Source organism: Protomyctophum parallelum (genome assembly GCF_964188405.1).
Source record: "Protomyctophum parallelum genome assembly, chromosome: 17".
Classification (NCBI taxonomy): domain Eukaryota; kingdom Metazoa; phylum Chordata; class Actinopteri; order Myctophiformes; family Myctophidae; genus Protomyctophum; species Protomyctophum parallelum.
In genome coordinates, this window is record NC_139719.1 from 5,683,066 (window position 1) to 5,707,114 (window position 24,049).

The 24,049-nt window shown below is 42.5% G+C and overlaps 2 protein-coding genes across 2 annotated transcripts in view; one reads left to right on the top strand and one right to left on the bottom strand.

Moving 5' to 3' along the window:
- LOC310874920 (leucine-rich glioma-inactivated protein 1-like) overlaps positions 1–24,049 on the bottom strand; it is a 429,872-nt gene that overhangs the window by 120,072 nt on the left and 285,751 nt on the right. The gene's annotated exons all lie outside the window — the stretch shown is intronic.
- LOC310874563 (solute carrier family 35 member G1-like) lies at positions 1,773–17,770 on the top strand (the record flags this gene model as incomplete). Its single annotated transcript, XM_083787421.1, has 5 exons — positions 1,773–2,151; positions 6,321–6,501; positions 6,787–6,921; positions 12,406–12,602; positions 13,310–17,770. 5 exons carry the CDS (start codon positions 1,773–1,775, stop codon positions 13,720–13,722), a joined length of 1,305 nt encoding a protein of 434 aa, XP_083643547.1. The 3' UTR covers positions 13,723–17,770.

The following is a 24,049-nucleotide window of genomic DNA, read 5'->3' on the forward strand; positions in this document are numbered from 1 at the left end:
TTGCAGGGCCCCTCAAGCGCAACATTGTGTTTTTCCGTGTTTTTATCATGTTTTTGACCTAAATTTAACTAAATCAATGGCCAATGAAGGGCCCCAGGAGCCCTTTTCAGGGCGTCAAACATAGTGCTGCGCGGTCCAATTTCCCAGAAGGGCCCCTGAGAGCCAAGGGCCCCTGGGCCACGGCCCCACTGGCCCAATGGCTAATTTGTCCCTGTCCACTCCTGCTCTCACCAGGTCAGGCCCTGTGCGTTGCACCAGACTCCCAGCACCAGGCACTTTATTCAGGAATGGTGGATTCTCAAGACGCAACGGTTCCGCAGGCTCCACCTTGCCCTTGGTGGTGCCGCAGGCTCCGCTTGAGGCTTGCATGGCCCTCCTAAAGGCCTCACCGTGGGTTTGTTGGGCTTCTTCCTCACGGAAGACACAGGCTGGGGCGCTAACCCATACTGCTCCCGGGTGCCGTCTAATTTCCGGCTGCCACCCGTCTCTCCGGTGGTCACCAGACTATTCCTGGTTGTCTTGTCACTTAGTCTATTCAAAGTACAGGTGAAAATATAGTACAGGTAAAGATCTCTCTCTAGAGAGACGGCTTGGGAAGCCGGAAAGCCGGTATATCCGTGGATATACATGGTTTGGGATAATAGCCGTGGATCTACAAGCTCCAAGTGTTGCGTGCACATCACAGCGCGTTGTTCCTCCCAGAATCTTCCCCAGTGAGGGGTGGGAGAGGCTGGACAGCAGACGGCTGGACTTTGAATTTCTATAACTATAAACTTTCATGACAGCAGAACAGCCTAAGTACAAATATAATTTATGAAAAGCTACTACAGTGAAGTCTGTTCACAGAAGTTGTTGTAGGATATGTGGGGATTATCTGACGAGGTACCATTTGAGGGGGCAAAACCTTACATATACTAAATTGTTTATAGGTTCAATATAAGTCAAATAATATAGCCTTTCCACAGGAGTATCTTTTTATATTTTTCCAAAAAGAATACAAACAGCCAATAGCATATTACAAAGTTATCCCCCTCACTGGGGAAAATTCCGGGAGGAAAAACGGGCAAGCACCGGGGCGAGTAGTCCAGTATTCGTCAGTGCACTCACCTGCATGAATCCAAGCAGAGGTCCTCACAAGTATTAATAGTAATAAAATGCTTATAACACACAACATAATCAGACATGTATTATTATTATTATTTAATTTTCAATTTTCCACTATGATTATTACATAGAGATATATATGTGGGGATTATGATGATTACATTCTAATGCTGGCACAGATTATATAGGTAGGCTAGTATACAGGGAGTGAGGGAGGCTATGGGAGCTGGAATACATTTTAATATTTTGTAAATGGAAACAGGCATTTTCGACTACATTGTTAACCATTGGTTTTCACAAATGGAAGTGAACTGACCCCCAAGGCTACAATGTAATGTAATGTACTGCCAGTGAACTTGATTCTGTGGGAACCTGAGCGTGGTAGATAAACGTTGGGTAATGTTATGTTTGTCCAACAGAGAGAGAGAGAGAGAGAGCGAGAGCGCGAGGGGCTCTGTCCTGCCCCCCTGTGGAGAAAGTATCCAACGCACGCTGCCTGCCTGTTCCTGCCTGCTGTGTGTGTAAAGCAGCAGCAGCCACCAAGCCAAGGTTACATATTAACCGGTGAACACACTCTCTCACTCAGGGCAACCAAAAGACGGGCACTGTGTTCTGCTTTCTGTCCGAGGCATGCTGCCGCTCAGCCGTCACACCTTACCACCAATACCATGGGCGACAACACTGTCACTGACTGCTGCAACCATTCAACAGACGACCCACGACCACGAGTTGTGTCCATAGTTGCCCGCAGAGCGGAGGACATTACTGTCGTGTTTCACAAAGTTGACAATGATGACGACGGCGGCGAGGACGAGAGTGAGGAGGATGATGATGATGATGAGCGTATGGCCGAGATGATTCACTTGCAAAGTAACAGTCGCGTTGCTGTGTGTGATTACGGTGATGGTGGAGGTGAAGAGGAGGCGAAGGGGAGCAGTAATAAGTCACTGGTGGATGGGAGCAGCGAGCAGCAGGCGCTGTGTGTCGCAAACAGGCGCTCCGAGGAGCCCACATCACCTGAAGCAGGAGGAAACGCACTTCAGCAAGGTACCGTCTGAAAAGACGATTTGTACTATATCGTTTTATAATGAGTCTCTCTGATCTCCCTCGCTATGTGATCAATGTGTCCTCGTCTAAAATGATCAGCGTGTGTCCACCACACACACACACACACACACACACACACACACACACACACACACACACGCACACAGATCGTGTGTAGTACTGCCGGTGAACTTTGAGAAGGGAAAGAGAGGGGAGTAAAAGGCTGATAAGCCAGCTGGAGAGAGAGCCAATGACCTCCCACGCAGCCATCCGCACGTTATAAAACTGACGTATAGCTGTTGGTTTGGTAACAATATAACGTCTACTAAAACAGTTATTATGTTCCCGGGAATCCAGGCTCATCGTACCAGTTCGAGCTGTGGTACAGACTGGTACAGTCAGTGGTTGTAGTTCAGTTCTTGAGGAAAGGCTGTGTAATCCGGCTTACCGTTTGCATCATGGTTTAAAGAGGATGGATGACTGTGCAGTTTTACAGCGTGGTACCCCAGCATAGAAACAACCTGTTGCTTGTTAGGATATTTGACGGTTTTGACCCAGTTATAATAACGTTATTGCAACTGTAAAAGTGGATTCCATGTATTGTTTTCAAGATCTATTCTAAATGGAGTGTGTGCTGTTGATTATATAGTGTACTAGTAATATAATAATAATCAACTCAGCAGGGACAAACTGTGCAGCACACCACCCTGACCCCCATCACACTGTGGGTTTGATAAGAAATTCTCAACAGATGGTTAAACCAGTCTTCATTGTGGCACTGACAGTCAGGCCTTCTACACCTTGCTCAAAAGTGTAAATATCATGCTCCTCACTTGTCCTGAGAATGAATGCCTTAATTTCTGACCTGAGATCAGATTCATACGAGGTTTCCACTGGACACACACTGGTCTGATTAACCCATTCTGACCAGAGATCAGATTCTAAAAATGTCAGTCGTTCTTCGATTTAAAAAAAATAGCAGACCTACAAGCTCGTAGCGCGCCACTCGGTGGCGCGCTATGAGCTTGTAGATCTGCTATTTTTCAATAGCTAAAGCATAACATGATGCCAACACCAAAATGGGTTCCCGTTAAATAAACATTGTTGAACAATGAATTGAGAAAACATTTTTATTTACACGGACAAATAAAGAGATGACGGAGAAAGGGGAAATAGAATAAGGACTGTATAACGTTTAAACTTATACGCTTCAGCTTGGCGCAGTGAAAATCACATCTGACAAATTGTCTCTGTGGTGGAAACCTTATATGTAAAAACTTTAATGATACTTTTCATATTAAAGATTGAGATTAAAAACTCAAACAAGCTCAAAACACGCTTCGAGCTTGTACATATCTTCTACTGTCGATGATTTTGTGTGATGCTGTAGTTACTACAGTGTAGTATGATCAAGTAGGCCGCAGCGCATTTATTTACAGAAGAAAAAACCACACCCAAGTTAAAATATGGAGATAAGAGGTTTCTGCCCGACAGCAACAAAATAGTCAAAATTGAATGAACATATAATAGGAGGACAGATGGGAAGGAACAAGGATAAAGGAAATGTACAGGTTGACCTCGTTTGAATGTAGGCTGCCGCTTAGCCAAACCTTTTACCAAATGGGCATGGCTATTTAACCAGCAGGCACAGTTTCCCATGCTTTGTGGAGCTCTTGTGTGTGCTCTTTTGTTTTGCCTGAAATCTTACCCATGAGTGTCCTTGGCTTCAGTATATTTTTCTCAAGTTTCTCTCACAAACAATCCCTCCACCATGCCAGCAGCAGAATCTCGTTAAGGAGGTGTGTGTGTGTGTGTGTGTGTGTGTGTGTGTGTGTGTGTGTGTGTGTGTGTGTGTGTGTGTGTGTGTTAGAGTTCTCAAACTCTGCCCGAACCCGACCAGGCCCGACAAGACATTTTAAGGCCGGGCCGGGCCTAAAATGTATGCTAATCAGTAGGGCCTGGGGCTCCATGAAAAAAAATATATATATATTGAATTTGTTTAGAATAATAAAAATAATAGTTCTGTTCTGTCTGTTTGTGTATTTATCTATTATGAAGATGGTGCTGACTGGCGTTTCACTTTTACTCTTGTTCTCAAATTCTGCACAAACCCGACCAGGCCCGGCCCGACCCGACATTTTAGGGCCGGGTCGGGCCTAAAATCTATGCTAATTAGTCGGGCCGGGCCTGGCCTATAGGGCCTGATCAGTTAGGGCCCAGTTAGAGCCGGGCCTTAATTTTCGGGCCCGATGAGAACTCTAGTGTGTGTGTGTGTGTGTGTGTGTGTGTGAAAACATAATCCTATATATTATAATTGGCAAATGGGAGGACCGGCTGGAGTTCCTAATGTATGCCCAAATATGGAGTGTGTTGTCTAACCTCAATGTGTCTCCTTGGCCTCAGGCCTCAGGCACAAATCAGTCAGGGATTTCACAAATCAGTGAAATCACACACGCCATTTATTTTAAGATTGTTTTTTTGGCTTTTCTGCCTTTATTGATAGTATCAAGTAAAGATTGACAGGAAAGAGGGAGAGACATGCAACAAAGGTTGTCATGAACGGGACTCGAACACGAGATGCACTGTCAGACCAAACACACCAAAATTAACTAGAACAAAATAATGTGAATTATTTTGCGGACCCCCTGGCTATGCATCGTGGACCCCACTTTGGGAACTGTGGCTATAAGTCACATCTGCGTGGCACTATACAGCGACAGAGAAGTGACCCCTCTCTGGCCAAGCCGGAGCCACTGCGGCCGGGAACAGAACCCCTCTGCATTTGAACCTGTGGTGGTGCATTATGTCTATTCTGTTGTATTTTTGTCTGGGTATGGTCTTTAAAAGAACATACCCATTGTCTGGCATGTTTAGCCCATTGACTATGACTCACCATATATAGCCTATTTGACCTTGCTGATGACAACTTTTCAAAGCATACTGTGGTTTGATTGATTTGAGGAAGCCTGTGAGCTTTGACTATACGCCTCACCATGACTTGACATTGCTGACTATTTTCGAAAGCACGATTTGTAAAACCCAAATTAACTATATAGTAAAATACGCACATCACTTCGTGGAGGTGCTGGGTTCAAAAAGTGACATGGGAAAAGAGAAGGGAACCCGCACACTCATATGCTCCAAAAGGTTTATTTATTGACGACATTTCGAGCCAAGGCTCTTCATCTGGTCAAAAAAACCAAAACTGTTTTTCTTTACCAGATAAAGAGCCTTGGCTTGAAACGTTTTGGAGCATATGAGTGTGCGGGGTTCCCTTCTCTTTTCCTAAAACCAGAATGAAAACATGAACTAATCGCTTCATATGAAATCAGATATTTGTAATGAGCTAGGTAATCCAACATTTTTGTCAAAGTTATGTTATTGTTGCGTTTTAAGCTATTTTTAAGATGAAAAGTCTAGTCCAAGGATGCAAACGTTTATCAACCGAGCGATGATGTTTAGCAAACATTCACTCATTTAATGAGGTACGGTTGGTTATGTTAGCTTTCAACAGTACTTCTATCTAAACAAATGTAGACAGAGTAGACAGACTGACTGCTACAGTATAGGAAAGGCCCGCTGTGATTGGCCAGTAGTCGCACAACCCCCACCCCACTGGGTTGAAGACGCAGAGGTAACATGAGTGACGTACGACGGCCAAAAAGCACAGGTGTGAACAGCAGTTCCACATACTCTGCATATGTCACGGTCTATGACTTGGGCACCTGAGGTGGAGCGCTCCATGGGCACAACATTGTGGGCGTGGAATTCTCCGAAATGTAATACCAGATATAGCAACATCATTTTAACATCATTCTTTGCCAATGGGTTCCCACATTGCTGGGGATATAAAAGATTTACTGTACTCCATCTCTCTTTCTCTCCCTCCCACCCCTCATTCTATCTCACTGTCATTCTATACCCTCCACCTCTCCACCCGGGTATCCTATCCCGCTGTCTGCCTCATCTCTCCCCCCACCCACCCATCCCTCTTTCCCCCCCCCCCCCCCCCCCCCACCCACCCATCCCTCTTTCTCTCCTCTTCCCCCCCCACCTACTCTATCTGTGTAATCTTCCCTCCTCTCTCCATCCCTGCTCCTTTTGACCTCATATTGTCTCACCCTATCCCTCACTCCCTTCCACTCCATCAACCCTCACACCTCCTCTAGCACCGGGGAAGAAGAAAAGATGTCCCGGTCTGGGATTGTTCTATGGTCTTCTGGCTACAGTGTTCTTCTCGGTCATTGCCTTCCTGGTGAAGACCATCGAGGGGATCCACGCCATCCAGATCAGTGCTATACGCTGCTTCTTCCAGATTCTGTTTATCACACCCTTGCTAATATATCACCAGTAAGTGTGGCTAAAAAAAGTACAGAAAATATACATTTTGATTTGGACTCTCAATACAAATCAATTCAGAAATGATGGATGGGAATCTGTTTTTTTATTTTTTACGGTATTGACTGTTTGTATGTTTATAATAGGTGGGTAACATACATTTTCTTAAAGGATAAAGCTTCCATACCATCAATACATCCATCCCAATCCATCCAACCATTTATCTATCTATCTATCCATCCACCCATCCATCCATTTATCCATTCATCCACCCTCCTCCTATCTCGTCTCCTCTAGAACAGGTTTTCTGGGCCCCAGGGATAAGCGTGTGTATCTGGTTCTTCGAGGGTTCCTGGGCTCCAATACCATGATCCTCCTCTTCTATGCTGTGCAACAGATGCCTCTAGCCGATGCCACTGTCATCATGTTCAGGTGAGATCATCAGCTCATTATTTATTTTTTACACCACTGCAAAATCATGTTCTCAGGTGCCACAACATTCCTGAAAACTAGACAATATTTTGGGTTACTTTAAAAATGTTATATTTAATGAATTATTAAGTACTGTGCTTCATAACACTTGTTATAAATGCTTATAATTATGCATAAGAACTTATAACAAGGTTTATGAAGTATATAAGTGCTGTTCATAATGCATTATAAGCTTAGCAGAACAGCACATTATAGCTACCATTACATAGTCAATTAGAAAGTGTCTTTATGTATAAAGAAAAAGATGCATGTCACTAACTGCTGTGCATGGTGGTTGTTCTTATCGGGAGATATTACGAGACAATGCAAGGAAGGAACTAACTGGTATAATTAATTATATAGGGATATAGGGCTGTAAAAGATAATACAGTAAATAATATGTACAGGCTCACACGTATTGTGAGTTGTAGCAATTTTGTACGCTATTAATTATTTGAAATTTATTGTACAGCAAAGCAGTGTTTTACTCAGATTTATTTTGTTGATTTGAATAATCTATTGGATTATTTGATTAATTGAAAACGTAGTTGATAGAATATTCGCTAAGAATATATATATATATAATCTTTATTTCAGACAGGAGTCCATATCACATAAGATCAACGTACAGAAAACAAAAAGACAAACAACATGGGAAAAGGATAAAAGCGAGCCATTAATACAAAACAAAGTACAGTAGTGCATATAAAAGTACTGACCTACCTAATCAGCAGCATGCTGCTGAGCCAGTGCTTGCGCAGCCTGGACGTGACCCGTTAACAGCTCTTCATAGGGTTCGTTAGTGCCACTATGATACTGTTACTAGACACCTCCAGACTTTGCATAAAGTTATACATCAGTTGTCTTAACAAAGCATCACATGTGGGCACACCAACAGAGGTAAACAACTGACTGGAACTATGCCACCTAGGAACACTAAGTAACCTCTGTAGCGAAAATAAATATAATGTTTTACCTACTCACCAATACAAAGACGGTTGTGTAATTAGAAAGCCTACTTTCCTTAGTGGAGGCACTTTGTGCCCCCCACCACACGGATAAAGGCACTTTTTGGCCAGAAAGGGATTTTTTTTCCCCCATAGGAAAAATCTTCTCTATAAGGGGTTTCTCTTGGCAATATCGATAGAGGGCGCAGTGGAGTAACTAAAATTAAAAAAAAATCCGGCGAAAGCAAAATCCCTTTCTGGCCAAAAAGTGCATTTATCCGTGTAACATAATTTTTATTTTCGCTACAGAGGAGAGGCTGGTCTTCATTTCATGCGAGGCAGGAAGCCAATCAGTTCCATAGCCTTAACGCAACAGCAGCAAGAGCAGTAAGGCTATGGACCAGAGCTACGTGAAAGAGAACATGGAAGAGGCCTGAGGGGTACTGTGGAGCCAGGGCTTTGAGACATTATGGAAGAGGCCTGAGGGGTATGTGGACCCAGGGCTTTGAGACATCATGGAAGAGGCCTGAGGGGTATGTGGACCCAGGGCTTTGAGACATCATGGAAGAGGCCTGAGGGGTATGTGGACCCAGGGCTTTGAGACATCATGGAAGAGGCCTGAGGGGTATGTGGACCCAGGGCTTTGAGACATCATGGAAGAGGCCTGAGGGGTATGTGGAGCCAGGGCGTTGAGACATCATGGAAGAGGCCTGAGGGGTATGTGGAGCCAGGGCTTTGAGACATCATGGAAGAGGCCTGAGGGGTATGTGGACCCAGGGCTTTGAGACATCATGGAAGAGGCCTGAGGGGTATGTGGAGCCAGGGCGTCGAGACATTATGGAAGAGGCCTGAGGGGTATGTGGAGCCAGGGCGTCGAGACATTATGGAAGAGGCCTGAGGGGTACTGTGGAGCCAGGGCGTTGAGACATTTGTACTGTAGCTGTGAAGGAGGAGGACAGATATATATATTTTTTTAAAGATATTTTTTTTGCGGCTTACGCCTTTTATTGATTTTTTAAGGGATAGAAAGTAGGCTGACAGGAAACGGGAGAGAGATGGGGGGATGACATGCGGTAAAGGCCGTGTCGGGTCCGGGAGTCGAACCCGCGGCACACCGCGACTGGATCACCAGTCCGGTGCCCAGACCGTTACGCTACGGCCTGGGCCGAGGACAGATATTTTGACAATAAAAATGTCAATCACAGTTCACAGACAGCAGCAACGTGTCCTGAGTCAACACTCCCCTCATGGGGAAAACCCCATGAGGCACTATGAACAATACCATTAACTCACTGGCAGAAATTCTATATATTAACGTAAAAGTGTTGACCAGGTCCAATTTCTTCCTCGTGAATACATATTGCTATGGGTATGTGATAAACAAATTCCATCCATCCATCCATCCAACTTCAACCGATTATCTGTAGTCGGGTCGCGGGGGCAACAGCTCCACCAGAGAGCTCCAGACTTCCCTCTCCAGAGCAACATTAGTAACTTCCTCCTGGGGGATCCCGAGGTGTTCCAAGGAAAGTGAGCCTCTTCGACCTGGGACCAGAGATGCGGGCGTGGCTCCATGACACCGAGTTGGACCTCTGACGTTACACGAAAGAAGGAGAAAACTCATTTCGGCCACTTGTATTCGCGACCTTATTCTTTCGGTCATGACCCACACTTCATGACTATAGGTGAGAGTAGGAGGGAAGATTGCTCCTGTGGTATCTGGTAGACACCAAACACTCTAGTTCTACTATACGAAATACTGTACAGAGACTTAACCAAGAACTGGAGAGCAGAAGAGAATTTTGACACTGCACGACAGCAGATGGGAGGTTCCTGGTGTTTATTTCAGAGTACACAGCAGCAAAGCATACAGCATAGGCTCACACAGGAGCCAGCTGGCCACCGGTAGTGTGACCAGCCTGACTGACCAAGTTACATTGAAATTCGACTGATTATCAAGAGTTACAATACACACAAAAAAAGTCACCAAGGACAAGCATTTTCTATGATTAAAATGTAGTTTGAAGTTACAATGGGTTTGTATAGGAACGGGGCGTGGCAGTTAAAATGAAAATCATGTAGTAAAATAGCAGACGAAAACATTAGCTCACGTGAGCTATCTTTCTCCAGAAACGTAATATTGCAATTGCGCTGTACTGCAAAATCAGAAATGAGACCTGAACAGCGCCGTAGTTTCAGGAAAGAAAACTGCTTTTAAAACAGCGCTCTCTGTCTCTTTTGGCCCCTTTTTTGTGTTCAGCCTCTTAACCCTCCTTTAAGTAAAATGTACCCACATGAACCCTAGCATTTCTACTTAGAAGTCATAATAGGCGTGTGTGTGTGTGTGTGTGTGTGTGTGTGTGTGTGTGTGTGTGTGTGTGTGTGTGTGTGTGTGTGGTCAAAGACTTGGACGGGGGAGGGTCAGGGTTGCTCCTACACGTATAATCAGACCCTCCGCGATGCAGTGAAGCTCTGTAATCTGTGTAATTACTGTTTCTCGAGGAAAATACCAACCATAATATGTAAGGAATATAAAAGTAAAGTAAAACAATATGTTTATCACAATCAAATGTGTGTGTACGTGTGTAAGTGTGCTTACATTCATGTTTGTGTTCCAAAAGTGTCTTCGGTGTCTCTCAGGTTACAAGAAAGACAGTGCTTTCATGGTTTCTTGTTCTTTTCATTCTGACCTCATGAACCTTTTTAGGCAAGGCAAGTTTATTTTGTATACCACATTTCATATGCAAACTGCTATACTATGTATACAGGTACAGTGAGTAAGGCATAAAAAGGGATACATTTCAGTTCCTCTAAAAGTTTGTTCCATCAATGTGTGGCATACAGTATTAACTAAACGCAGCCTCACCTGACCCAACTTCATTTTAATAAGGCCTTTTCAGACGGGAAGCGACTGACGCGCCTTGGTTTTTCATTTTCAATAAGAGGCGGGCGATTACTTTGGACGTGTGGAGAAGTTGAGGAGCATTGGTGCAAGCGGGCGCTGTTCCGTGATATTAGGGACTTTAAGCAACGACTGTTTTCAGGGCGCTCCGCTACGCGGAAGTACGGCGGCTATGACGCCCACGCCGTAGCTGTCAAAATCGCTAAGCAAACAGCCTCCGGCGACGGCGACATTGGTTGCCTTGGTGACGCGTCTATGCAGCATGTAGACATTACAATTCTTTTTAAAACACCCCGTCGCGCATCAGCTAACTTGCCGATATTGCTTAATTCGTATGCGCTGGACATGATTAGCAGTGCAAAGAGGAACATGGTTATGAGATGGCGTTGTAGACACTACGTGTAAGTGTAGGTTCTTCTGTAGTAGAAAGGGCTGCGACGGAGAGCAGGTTTATGTATCGAGCACTGATCCATTTCCGTTTGCCGTAGCCGACTGCCGTAGCCGTCGTTGCTTAAAGTCGCTATAGAGCACCGGAGTCTGACGTCACTTTCAGTAGAGGGCGTCTGTCCCCAGGTTCATGTATTTTTTTAGTTGCATTGTAATCCCCATAGGGGGGATTTTAGATCGCTTCATATAAGAACTGTGTTTGAAAAATAAACATGTCACCCCGGCCGCTTCACTCATATGGATATGAAGAATCAACTGACTGAGAGAAAACGCTAATGTTACTGCTGCTGAATTAGTTAGATTTTCGCTAGAAGCAGACTGTATCATATAATATATGATACAGTCTGCTTCTAGCGAAAACAGTCAGTCACTCATATTATGAGATATTAAGAGAATCTCCATAGAGAAATTACTTCCGCGAACCAGGGGAATCGAAGGGATGAGCGAATTACGTCAGGACTTCGGTGCTCTATGGTCGCACGCGCCTGCGGGTGGCAAGAGCTGGAATGTAGCTTTTCTTTTACGCTACACATCTGCAAATGAGACCGCTTGTCACTCACTCCTTGTCTGAAACGGCCTTCTGACTGTTGATTGATTGATTGAATACTTTATTTGCAGTTTGCAAAAGGTACAGGGCAATATTTTAAAATGTTATACTCTCACTTACACCCGTCTTTTTCCACCACAATCTCTCTCTGTCTGCCTCTCTACTATCTTTATGTCTTTATCTTTGTGTGTGTGCGTGCCTGTGTGTGCGCGCGCGCACGGCACTGCACGCGTGTCTGTCTTTCTCTCTGTTTCTATTTCTGTCTTTGTCCTCTGACATTTCTCTATGACAAATGGACTCTAACAGGTCCATTTGGTTCCTTTTGTACACTCTCAGAGTTAAATTAACATTGGTTTTACAATATAAATTGGGGACCCAGAGATAGAAATGACATTAAATGGGGGTCCACTCCATAGCCTAATCCTAATGCATGTAAATCTGGGGGTCCTTGAAATTAAAATGGTTAAAAATCACTGCTAGAGCCGTATAAATCTTCTCTTATGGGGGTCCCTGGCATATGTTTTCAAAAGGGAGTCCACGGGCTAATACGTGTCAATTTGGGGGTCCTTGACATGACACTCATGCCACGATCCCTCCTTCAGTAATCCGGTGTTCACCTCTCTGCTGGCGTGGATCTTCCTGAAGGAGAGGTGTACCATCTGGGACTGCATCTTCACCGTCTTCACCATCACAGGAGTCATCCTCATTGCCCGGCCTCCTTTCCTCTTCGGCGAGCGCATCCATGGCATCGAGAGTGACTACACTAATCACATCAAGGGGTCTGTCGCCGCCCTCGCTGGTAAGACGATTAGTACAGTACGTCTTATGTTGTAGCACTGCAATAGAATCAAATGTTAGGTAACTGTTTCAAATGAAGCTGCACAATGTTTGAGGACTACTAACGACGCAACACTACCTTTAGGGGCAGATTCACACTTTCAAGATTGTGATACTTATAATAGACTAGAGATGTGTCATTTACTGGATCCTATGATGGTGTGTAAGTCCTGCAGTTCTTTAACCCATTCTGACCTGAGATCAGATTCATACGAGGTTTCCGCCGGACACACACTGGTCTGATGAACCCATTCTGACCTGAGATCAGATTCTATAAAAATGTCAGTCGTTCTTTGATTTTTCAAAAATAGCAGACCTACAAGCTCGTAGCGCGCCACTCGGTGGCGCGCTATGAGCTTGTAGATCTGCTATTTTTAAATAGCTAAAGCACGACATGATGCTAACACCAAAACGGGTGCCCGGTCAGAATGGGTTAAAGGAAGGATCTTAACAGAGGCCTGTTTTTTTTTGGGTGTGTTCAGATGTGTTGTTCACCGTGCGTTTTATTTTCTTTTGTTTTCTTTCACTGACTGAATCACATGTTCATGTATTCATTCACGTATGTGCACACCAGCGTACCATACACCATTGCAATTGCCAATGTCTGTCTGTTGTTCTGTTGAGTTGTTTGTTTGTCACATTAACTCAGCTCAATGAAACCGTTCCCAGGAGCCATCGGGGCTGCGTTCACCGTCGTCATCCTGCGCAAGATGGGCAAGAGTGTCCACTACTACCTCTCCGTCTGGTACTACGCCGTCATCGGCTTCATAGAGTGCCTCATCGTGACCACCATCCTCGGAGAGTGGACCGTGCCGTCCTGCGGCCGTGACCGCTGGGTCCTGATGCTCATCGCCGTCCTGGGAATCGCCGGCCAGACCTTCCTCACCAAGGCCCTGCAGATCGAGAAGGCCGGCCCGGTGTCCCTGATGAGGACTGTGGACGTGCTGCTGGCGTTCACCTTCCAGTTCTTCTTCTTCAACCGCAAGCCCACCTGGTGGAGCCTCGGCGGGGCCCTGTGCGTGGTGGCGAGCACGAGCGGCGTGGCCCTCCAGAGGTGGTACAGCAGCACGCACAAGAGCTGAAGACGACCCGCCGGAGACCATTTCTAGTATTTCAAATTGTTACTGTTATTTTCTATTACTTATTCTTTATTGTTATTCTATCTGGGATTGTGCGAAGGGGTTTAAATGTGTCAACATGGAGACTGATAGGAGAGTTACACCGAAAAATGTATCACAAAATATTCGTAGCGCTGGCTGTGCCCAATGAAAGAGGAGTACTTGTTGTCACAGTACCAACATGTTTAATTCAGCATGAGGAACAATGCAGACGTTTCAGCGTTAAGCTTTCATCTGTGTTCAAAGTGTTCAAGTGGGGAATGTTAATAATACCCATTTGATCAATGATGAAAGCTTGATGCTGAAAAGTCTGTATTGTTCCTGAACATTTTGGTGCTGTGATGATGATTACTTGTCCTTTATTTTGTGCAACCAGTGCTGTTTTGAAGAGTTTAAAGACGTACTGTAAGGGCTTAAATGCACTGAGGAACATGTTAATCCAGGATAAACTAGTAGGAGTAATTTATCCTGACAGTTTTTCCAAATTTGGTACACACATCTTTGCATTTGCCTTTGAGGCAAAAATGTAAGAGCTATCACATATTCTATTATCTATCATATTTATTGAAATTACGTCCTTGGTGTTAATTAAACTCTGAGTGTAAAACAAATGGATATAAATGGACCTGTAAAGGTCAATTTCTCCATTTGTGTAGGTCAACGTAGCTGCACCTAACTCTGCCCTCCTGTAGCCTGTTCAGCAACTCAGTATAGAGATTGGAACACAGGCAAATATTTTGATAGGATACCTTTTTAGAATGGGGTGAAACTATTTTCGAAAATGTCACTGGGTGTAATACTACCTGCTGTAATACTAACAGCTGAATATGCCCATTCCTGCTTTCACTTATACATTATCATAATGCCACGTATTGTGATACCAAGACCTGGGTCCAAAGGTATTAGCATAATTATTATTTATCCTTGTTTGTCAAGTACCATATTGGTGGTGTTAAACAAACTAGGACCATTTCTATAGTGTCACCAGGTAAACTGTCAGAGAAATATATATTGGTATATATTGTATTTTCTTGTAGCAAACCACACTGGTATTTAAGAAACACAAAACAAATAACGCTAGCTAGATAGCTTGGCAGATACTAGTGCAAATAGATGACTACCAATAATACTAATAGATTGTGCTAATGACAGTGAATGTGCAATTCAAACCAAAGAAGCATTATAATCACTTTAATCTTTGACTGTGAGGTTTCCCCACACAACTTCCACCTTGAGGCCTTATGAAACGGGACAGTGAAGTGTGAGGTACTGTCTCATATAAACATTTCAGAAATTATTAAAAAGCTGCCGAATTAGAGCTGCAAGGATTACAGTGTTATGCTGTAAGGCACTCTCAGGGATCTGGTTTCTTATTTATAACAGCCTGGGTCATATATAGAATTTGGGTTGGGAACTTGGGGCCCACCGCTGGGCTGCGAAGGTATTGAAAATGAACCCCCAAATAATTGGCAAACACTATGATTTGAATGAGTATATATATATGTATATAAACATTGAACCAAGCCAGAACACAATCGATTGATTATCAAAAATAAAGGCTCTTAAAAGGCCATCTGTCTGACCACTTAACACGGCAGCCATTTAAAAGGTCAGATGGGTGGTCAGCGAACACTTTCAATATTTTCAAGTTGGCCCTGATCCAGAATAGGTTGGGAACACTGGGATACATCTATGTTTTCTGTCATAGTACGTCAATATACTGTATAAAACGGATCATTATCCATGGTGTAAATGCCTTTAAAATTTCCTTTAATCCTTTAATTTATTTTCTCCTTTTTTATAATGGTACAGTGGAATAAAAGAAAGGGTCTTGGAACAAGATAAATCTGTTCACAAGATGAGGCACACATTTCCCAAAATGGAAAAGAATCATCAGACAATCCTATAATTTAGAGACATTACAATCTTCATTACGTCTTCATTTAAAAGCCTCTAATTGGCATCATTTACAATGACAATCATCCACTGCTGGCTTGAATTAGTTAGTTCCTTGAAATTGTATAAGTTGTGTGCGAGAGGGTGTGTGATTCTTTAGTTGAAAGATTTTTATTAGTTTTACTTGAATTCAATTTTGGAATTTGTCATTGCCACTGCCAGAAGATCTTTTAAGAAGCTTACGCGTAAGATAGCAATACATTACTTATCTATTTTGTAAGCAATGCTGCCATTTCTAACAATTATAGAGAACATCCATAACTCACTGCAGAGCAGTTGAACGTGGATGAAATATGTTCTTCTAGAGACAGTAAAGTCAGTGTCAGTAAACTGTCACTTTAATTCCATAAACATACAAGACGAATTAGTTAGTTATTCAGTTAGTTTTAAAATGCCATTAGCCATTCGTATTTTTACTAGTCAAAGTAATAACTTCCATTGTTGGCTACTTAACATCTATGGGGATATTTCCTTGCTGAAAACAATATGTTACTTGTGTGTTTGTGTTGACACTCAATGACAATATTATATATTTAGAAAAAAATTGTATTTTCCTTAAACAATCAGACATTGATTCAAATAAGAATAGAAACATTTAGAATGGTCTATATGCAGTGTGTGTGTGTGTGTGTGTGTGTGTGTGTGTGTGTGTGTGTGTGTGTGTGTGTGTGTGTGTGTGTGTGTGTGTGTGTGTGTATGCAAAGAAAATCAGTGGCGTTCTCCTTTATGCTTTATAAAAAGCACTTTCAGAGTTCAGACTCAGGCTGATGTCGCAGTCTTCATAACTTGAAGCTTTTCTACTCTTTTATTAATTGTTATTTTCCATGGCTTGAATTACTAAGCTGTCAGCGCTGCACAATCATTATTATGTAAGTGCAATTATTTTCAATTACTTTAGCTAATCCTAACTTTACTGTGTTGGGTGTGACTAGGGATGATCTGATGTCGCTGTTCAACCACACTTCACTGGTCACATGAGCATTAGTTCAGTGATTAGTATCAATCCGATCCATTAATACTTTTATTGAACAATAGTCAATCTATTTCAGTGATTTTCAACCTGAGGGCCGGGGACCACTGGTGGGAGGCCCCCAAATAGTTGCCAAAACACAAAAAAACAACAACAATAATAATAATATTCTATACTATACTATACTATACTATGTTAGTTCCATTGATCCAAGCTGGAACACAAGCAATTGATTGACCATTAAAATAAATATGCCCTGAAAATGCAGCGGCCCAGCATCTGGGTAAGTGGTCAGATGGGTGGGCCGCGAACACTTTTGAGATTTCCAAGTGGGCCCTGATCCGGACAAGGTTGAAAACACTTATGATGACTTATGATAATCCGTTTTTGACATTCCCTGAAGCTACATTATTCCAGCCTGATATCATCCAGATGTCATCCCAATTCAATCATTTTCTTCCCTTTCTTTCTTTATTTTTGTGCACAGTATACTGTTTGTTAACTATTAACCCCTGGCGTCCCTATTGTGGGCATGTCATTAGGCCTATAGGGGAAGATTTTCAAACATAATTCAAAATAATAATAATAATAAAAATCTACAATAGCAATAATAGTTGATCTACAAGCCCAGACAGTGCTGCAATTTAATGCGTTGTGAGCTTGTATATTGGCAATTTTTGCTATTGATTTTACAGTATATAGGGCTAAGTGGTTCAATACTGTGATATTTATTCATTGTTCTTGGTAGAATGTTGAGATCACCATAGGGGTGTAATTTGTGTTGTTTGTTTTGGCTTGATTGACATAGATTTATATCTATATTTGTTGAAACTAAATTGCAAGTATTATATAAACGTTTTTATATTGCTAAATGCTTAGTTCAATACTTTTTTTAAAGTAACTTCAAGCCTTCATGCCTTACGAGACTACTACAACTGTTTTGTTTTTTAGGAGTTTTGTAACAACTATGCTTTAACAGTATTTATTTTACTATTTCTATGCTGTATTACATTCAAACATTACATTAAAATGTAAGTGTAATGTTACAAGAGTATGATTCTAGAATAAAGTGCATATACATTTGTACCTTTCGTGTGTCTTCCTGGTTTTATCTAGCAACAAAAATATGTTTTAATTTCTAGTGTATTAATATCACATATCCAAACACGTTTCTCCATCACTAAGCTAAAATTCTGTTACTTGTCTATAAAGCTCTCAATGGTCTCGCACCTCCGTACCTCCGTGACTGCCTACCTAGATATGTCCCTAGCCGCCCCCTCAGGTCCTCCAACGCTGGCCTACTTGAAGTGCCTAAAGGTATGTGCACAAAAAAGTACGGTGAGGCAGCTTTTTGCTTCTACGGCCCAACAGCCTGGAATAAACTTCCATTCGAGCTCAGACACGCACCCTCTGTAGACATTTTTAAATCTCAACTCAAGACTCACCTCTTCACCCTTGCTTTTAGTTGAGTTTTATTTATTTTATGTGTTTTTATTTATTTTATGTTCTTATATTCGGTTTTGTTCTCTGCTATTGTTCTATCATTTTAACTACTTGTGTTTTATTGTATTTTATTTTTGTGTCCTGCCCTGTGAAGCACTTTGAGCTGCATTTTATGTATGAAAAGTGCTATACAAATAAAGTTTATTATTATTATTATTAAGCATTCCATGATGCAACGCGTACTGTAAGTAGGCCTACATCACCATCTTCTGAAAATGAGGGGAAATTGTGGAACTAGCCCAAACTGTGTGGAAGCTTTGGTTGCATCTACTCTATTGTCCCACTGGCTTCTATTGTAGTAACCTATAGCTGTGCTAATGACTCTATGGGAGACAATGGTAGAAACTATAGCTAGGGTCCAGTTTGTTTGGGATCCTTTCACAAACTACTGAGTCAGGTCTGAGTCTTAGAATAGTACCTGGCCGAGGGGGATTGTTGTCATTGTCTCAGAATGTGTATGATTGTGTTTATGCGTGTACATGTACACACGTGTGGGTTGTTATTGTCTCAGGTCGTGTTACAGTTTATGTATGTACGTGTGCACATTATGGGCTGTCATTGTTTCAGAAATGTAGGGCTGTGAATCTTCTGCTATCACGATTTCATTCCAATCCTTGGGGTCATGATTCAATTAAAAATAGAATTTTAATCGATTTAAAAAATCGTGACTGGACTTACTTCATTATGACTTGACATGATGTTTGATGTGATTATGTGATTATGGCCATCAGGTGGCCTGATAAAATATCAAATGCCAGCCTGTTGGAGAAAACCAACCAAAACGCCATCAGCCAGGATGTGAAGAAGAGAAAGTGGGGGTGGATTATTGGACATACCCTCTGAAAACCTACTGACAACATCACTAGGCAAGCACTGGACTGGAACCCACAGGGCAAAAGAAAAGTGGTGAGGCCAAAACAGACCTGGGGAAAATCAGTGGAGAGTGAGGCAAAGTCAACCGGATTATCGTGGGCCCAGCTGAAGAAAACTGCTCAAAACAGAGTCCGATGGCGGGGTGTGATTGCGGCCCTATGCTCCACCTAGGAGCCTACAGGAATAAATCAAGTAAGTCAAGTGATTATGGTAAGATTACATTTCATATCACAAACACAACTAGACAAAGTGCCAATCGGCACAGGTCTCCACCAGGGCAGGTCAGGTTGTGGCCTCATGGTGGCGCTATAACAGGCTGTTGAGGAAGATTTGGGCCGGAGGTTCGTGTTGGAGGGATGCAGGTACAATGTTTTTCCATGTGTGCATACATAAGTTGTATACAGATCGATGCAGTTATAGCTAAAAACAGGAATTGGCCTGTTATAGCGCCACCGTGAGGCTGATTTTGAGGAAAAAATTGTGGCATGTCGTCCTCGGCCTAGTGAAAATGTGCGTGTATAATTTAACGGAAATTGCACACTGTGTTTGTGATTTGTGGCCTTTTTTCGAAATGGACGAATCGTGTGAGCTTTGGAAGCCAATCTTAGCCAATCAGGATGGAAGATGGGAAATGGTGCCGCTCCGTGTTGATCACATGACTATGGAGATAGTGTATAGCGATTTGCGTGAAATTTGGATAAAATCTGAAGGAGTAATAATAGAAAATGTGTTTTACATATGTCGGCCTCCTGGTGGCGCTATAAAGAGCAGATGTGAAAAATTCCAGGCAAAGGTTTTTCCTTGGCCTCTAGGGAGTTGGCATACAAAGTTATCCACAGATCCGTGCAGTTAGAGGTAAAAACACTTTTCGGCCAGTTATAGCGCCACCTTGAGTCTGAGTTGAAATTGTTCATGTGGCATTTCGTCCTCGGCCTAGTGGGAATGTGGGTGCAGAATTTCACGGAAATCACGCGATGTGTTCATGATTTGCAGCATTTTGTTTGAAACTGAGCACTCCTGTGAACTTTGGAAGCCAATCTTAACCAATCAGGATGGAGTGTGAGAAATGTGAAAGACCCGTTTCGTTGAATGGCTCTAGAGAGACTGGGCCTGATTCTTCAAAAACGAAATGCGCCAGAGTGTAACGGTGGCGGAAACGGATATCGTATTTATCCGTCCGATCATCCTACGTTGAGAGGACGTGTTATTCAGGGAAGCTGGTGTAATCACTTCATTTGTGCGGATCGCCGAGTGTATCCTTTCCGCATTTTTCCCAAGCGATTCGCCTGGTGTCGCCTGGTTAGTTGGAACATCCACGCCCATTCTACACCATATAAGGGCAACAGGAAATCTCGAAATACGTCATCATAGCCTGCACAGAGGATTTCAATTCTATACAACAGCGCGATGAGCTTGTAGAGTAGTTAATTTTGACAGGATGAATGCACTGCAGGGTTATAAAAAAAGAAAGGCGCCCTGCAAAAGTAAAGAGATATCCGATACTTTTTTTTAATCAGAGCTGCATTGATTCATTCGGGGAATAGATTAATATCATCTCACTGTCAGCTGTCTGAATGCATATAGTGGAGAATGGATTTGTTCTGAGCATGGACATGTAGGCATAGCTATTTAGAATTTCAACCATATACAGCGGGTAGCCTATATCCTCTTTGTCAGATGTAAGTGCATGGTTCATTTCATGATGTCCTCATATTAAAATGATTCGCGGGAGTCGGGACACTTGGCAAACTTGATTGATCTCATGATGAGATCAATGTAGTAGCCTACAGCCTACACAGCTACAACCCATATTATAATGAATTACGGTGAGCTGGCTTAAAACTGACTGGCCAAATTGCACGCGCTGATGCCATAATGTGGATTTATAGGGCTAATTAGCCCTCGTGACTGCTGTCTGTCTGTCAGACGACTCAGACCGGCATGTCTGTGAACCAGAATGTCAGTCGGGCCGGGCCGTGTGCTGTCCTGGCCGGGCTCACCGCGCCGTTATATTAATTTTCCAATGTAAATTTCACCCAGATTGGACTCGGTTCAGCGGCAGCATGCTGCTGTCCGCCACACACACACACACACACACACACACACACACACACACACACACACACACACACACACACACCGACAGTCAAGAGAACTGACTCACTAAACAATACAGTCACTAACACACACTAAACAACGTTAGATTCGTACAGTGCAAAATGCAGATAAGTGTAGGCCTATATATGTTCTTATTATAATTGTGAGTTTGTTTTTTAACATGCGCGAGAGCCGATCTACAAGCTCACAACGCTTGCACTGCGAGTAGCCTAGAGAAGGCTGTCAAGTGAGCAGCGCAATCGCGCATGGCATGCTATATAAATATCCTAATAAATAAATAAAAAGGTGTCGGGGCTTGCAGGGGCAGTTTCCTTATGGGACTCTATAGGCTAACTTGCCTCTAGAATGCATATGCATTTAGGCATACAAGTGCACTCGGCTTTTATATATATATATATATATATATATTATATATATATATATCGTTTTTTTATGTGCTGATCGACCAATATGTTGGGGACACATGCCTACATATTTTATCTGAGATTTGGGGACTATTTATTGATTCAGCATGAAGACTAAAGCCTTCTGAATAAATCTATATATGCAAGTGTATGCTTCCGCAAATTTCTCCGCCACCTAAAGAGGTGGCGGAGGATTTAGCGGAGTTGCCGATCAACCAAAGTCAGCGTCAAGTTCACGGCCATTTCCATGAATTCCAAATTAATGTGGGAAATCCACGTAAATGCCTTTCCGCTAGCGTCACGTCAATATATAAGCGGAAGCGCGTTGAAGAATCAGGCCCACTGTGTACCAATTTGCGTGATGTTTGGACAAAATCTGTAGGTGTACTGTGCAAAAACTTGTTTTGCACAAAGCGGCCTCCTGGTGGCGCTATAACAGGCCGTTGTGGAAAGTTTGGGGCAGAGGTTCATCGTTGGCATCCAGGGAGTGTGTGTGCAAAATTTGGCATCCGGGTTAACGGTGGCCGAGATTAGCTGCTCACGGACACACGGACGGACGGACGGACGGACACACGGACGGACGGAGTGCAAAACATACTCTCCCCACATGCCTTCGGCCTGGTGGAGACAATAAACACTCTAGTATTCAGCGAGCCCCCCCCCCCCCCCCTTTTTAATTGATTTTTCTTCTTTAAATAGATTTTTGGGAAAATAAATTGACAGCCCTTTAGTATTTGAGTATGTACAGTATATACAGGGCACACTTGGATTTGTTGATTGTTTGGATTCAAGAGTGTTTCTATACCGTCGTTGATTTCCCCCTTTTATTTATAGAAAAACGTACAGTGTTTATAGTTATAATGACTTGAGATATTGTTCAGACATAATAATGCCCTGAGGGAACTGAGAGTAGGCATTACATCAAATTAACTGAAGTGGATTATCAATGTACAATGTGTGAAAAGCAACACTAACTTTGCTGTTATACCTATGATTTTACAATTATATACTTACCACAGTGACAGTATGTCATAAATATTACAATTTTATTATTAATAATAATAATCATCATTATTAGTAGGCTACTACTATTACTGCTACAATGGTATGGCTCCATGTGATGACCCTTTCCAGACAGCAGAGGGCAATGTTTTCACACTAATTATATGGAAATTTTTGTTCATAACCAACTTCTTATTAACATGGAAAATCCAATCTGGAACTCAAACTGTTGAGTTTGTATGTAAATTAAATTAGCCAAAATTTGGGTAGGAATTGTTCCTTTTCGTGACAACTCGAGTCTAAACAGAACTCACAGGGCATTCCTCCTTCCTTTGTTGGTGGTGCAATAGAGAGAGAATAATTATTGATGCTCCCTCTAGTATTGTGGCTGTCTCACTTTAGTGAGGTAGATAATCATGTATGAAGGTATTGAGGGCATTGAGAGCAGAGCTCCCTTTGACTATTTTAAAACTCAATCCCATTTTTAATTGCTTAATCCCGTTTTCTACCATGAGCCATCCCAGACTATAGCAAAAATGAGTTGGAAATAGGTGAATCATGGGTCCCAGTGGCAGCCTCCCAGGCCGAGAAGTATAGTTAGTTAAGCTAGGAACATAGCCTCGAATTGCCTTTCTAAACTCCCCCCCCCCTGTATATTATGGAACATAAGCTTTACCTAACTTTGCTACTACAGGGAAAACATGCACATGTACAGTACATAGGTTACTCTTTATTTCTTTTTTTACTCGTTTGTTTGCTCTTTCTTGTACTTTTTATTCTATTCCTTGAATAGAATGTGCTTGAATGTGCTTGCTGTGACTGAAGGAAGCCAAACAAAAATAAGTTTTACTCTGTACACAAGATGTAACAATAAAGTACAACCTTGAACATTGAACCTAGTTGAATGGGAGGTCTGAAGCTTAGTCTTTAGTGACATTGGGATGTTGTAGAACATGTATGAGCAAATGTATCATTAAGCTGAATTTCTTTCTTCATCTTTTTTGTTGTTTTCGTTGTTGTTTTGTGTTTTTTTTATTTAAAAAAATCTAATGAATATGAACTATCTAGGACCTAGCTAACTTCCCCTACAGGACCTAGCTAACACAACTGCTTTGTACAGGCCTAATTGTTAAAGTGTCCAACTGTTGAATTGTGATAGCCTACCTCATCATGATAGGTTTACTCACGTTTATCCATTATAGTCTGGTTAATCTTTTTTCTTGTTACGTCTTGTTGATGTACCTGTCTGTTTTGTCTTATAAAACCAATGCAAACTAGAAAAAGTGCCCTTCCGGGCACAGGTCTCCACCAGGTTATCCACAGATCCGTGCAGTTTGAGGTAAAAACACTTTTCGGCCAGTTATAGCGCCACCTTGAGGCTGAGTTGAAATTGTTCATGTGGCATTTCGTCCTCGGCCTAGTGGGAATGTGGGTGCACAATTTCACGGAAATCACGCGATGTGTT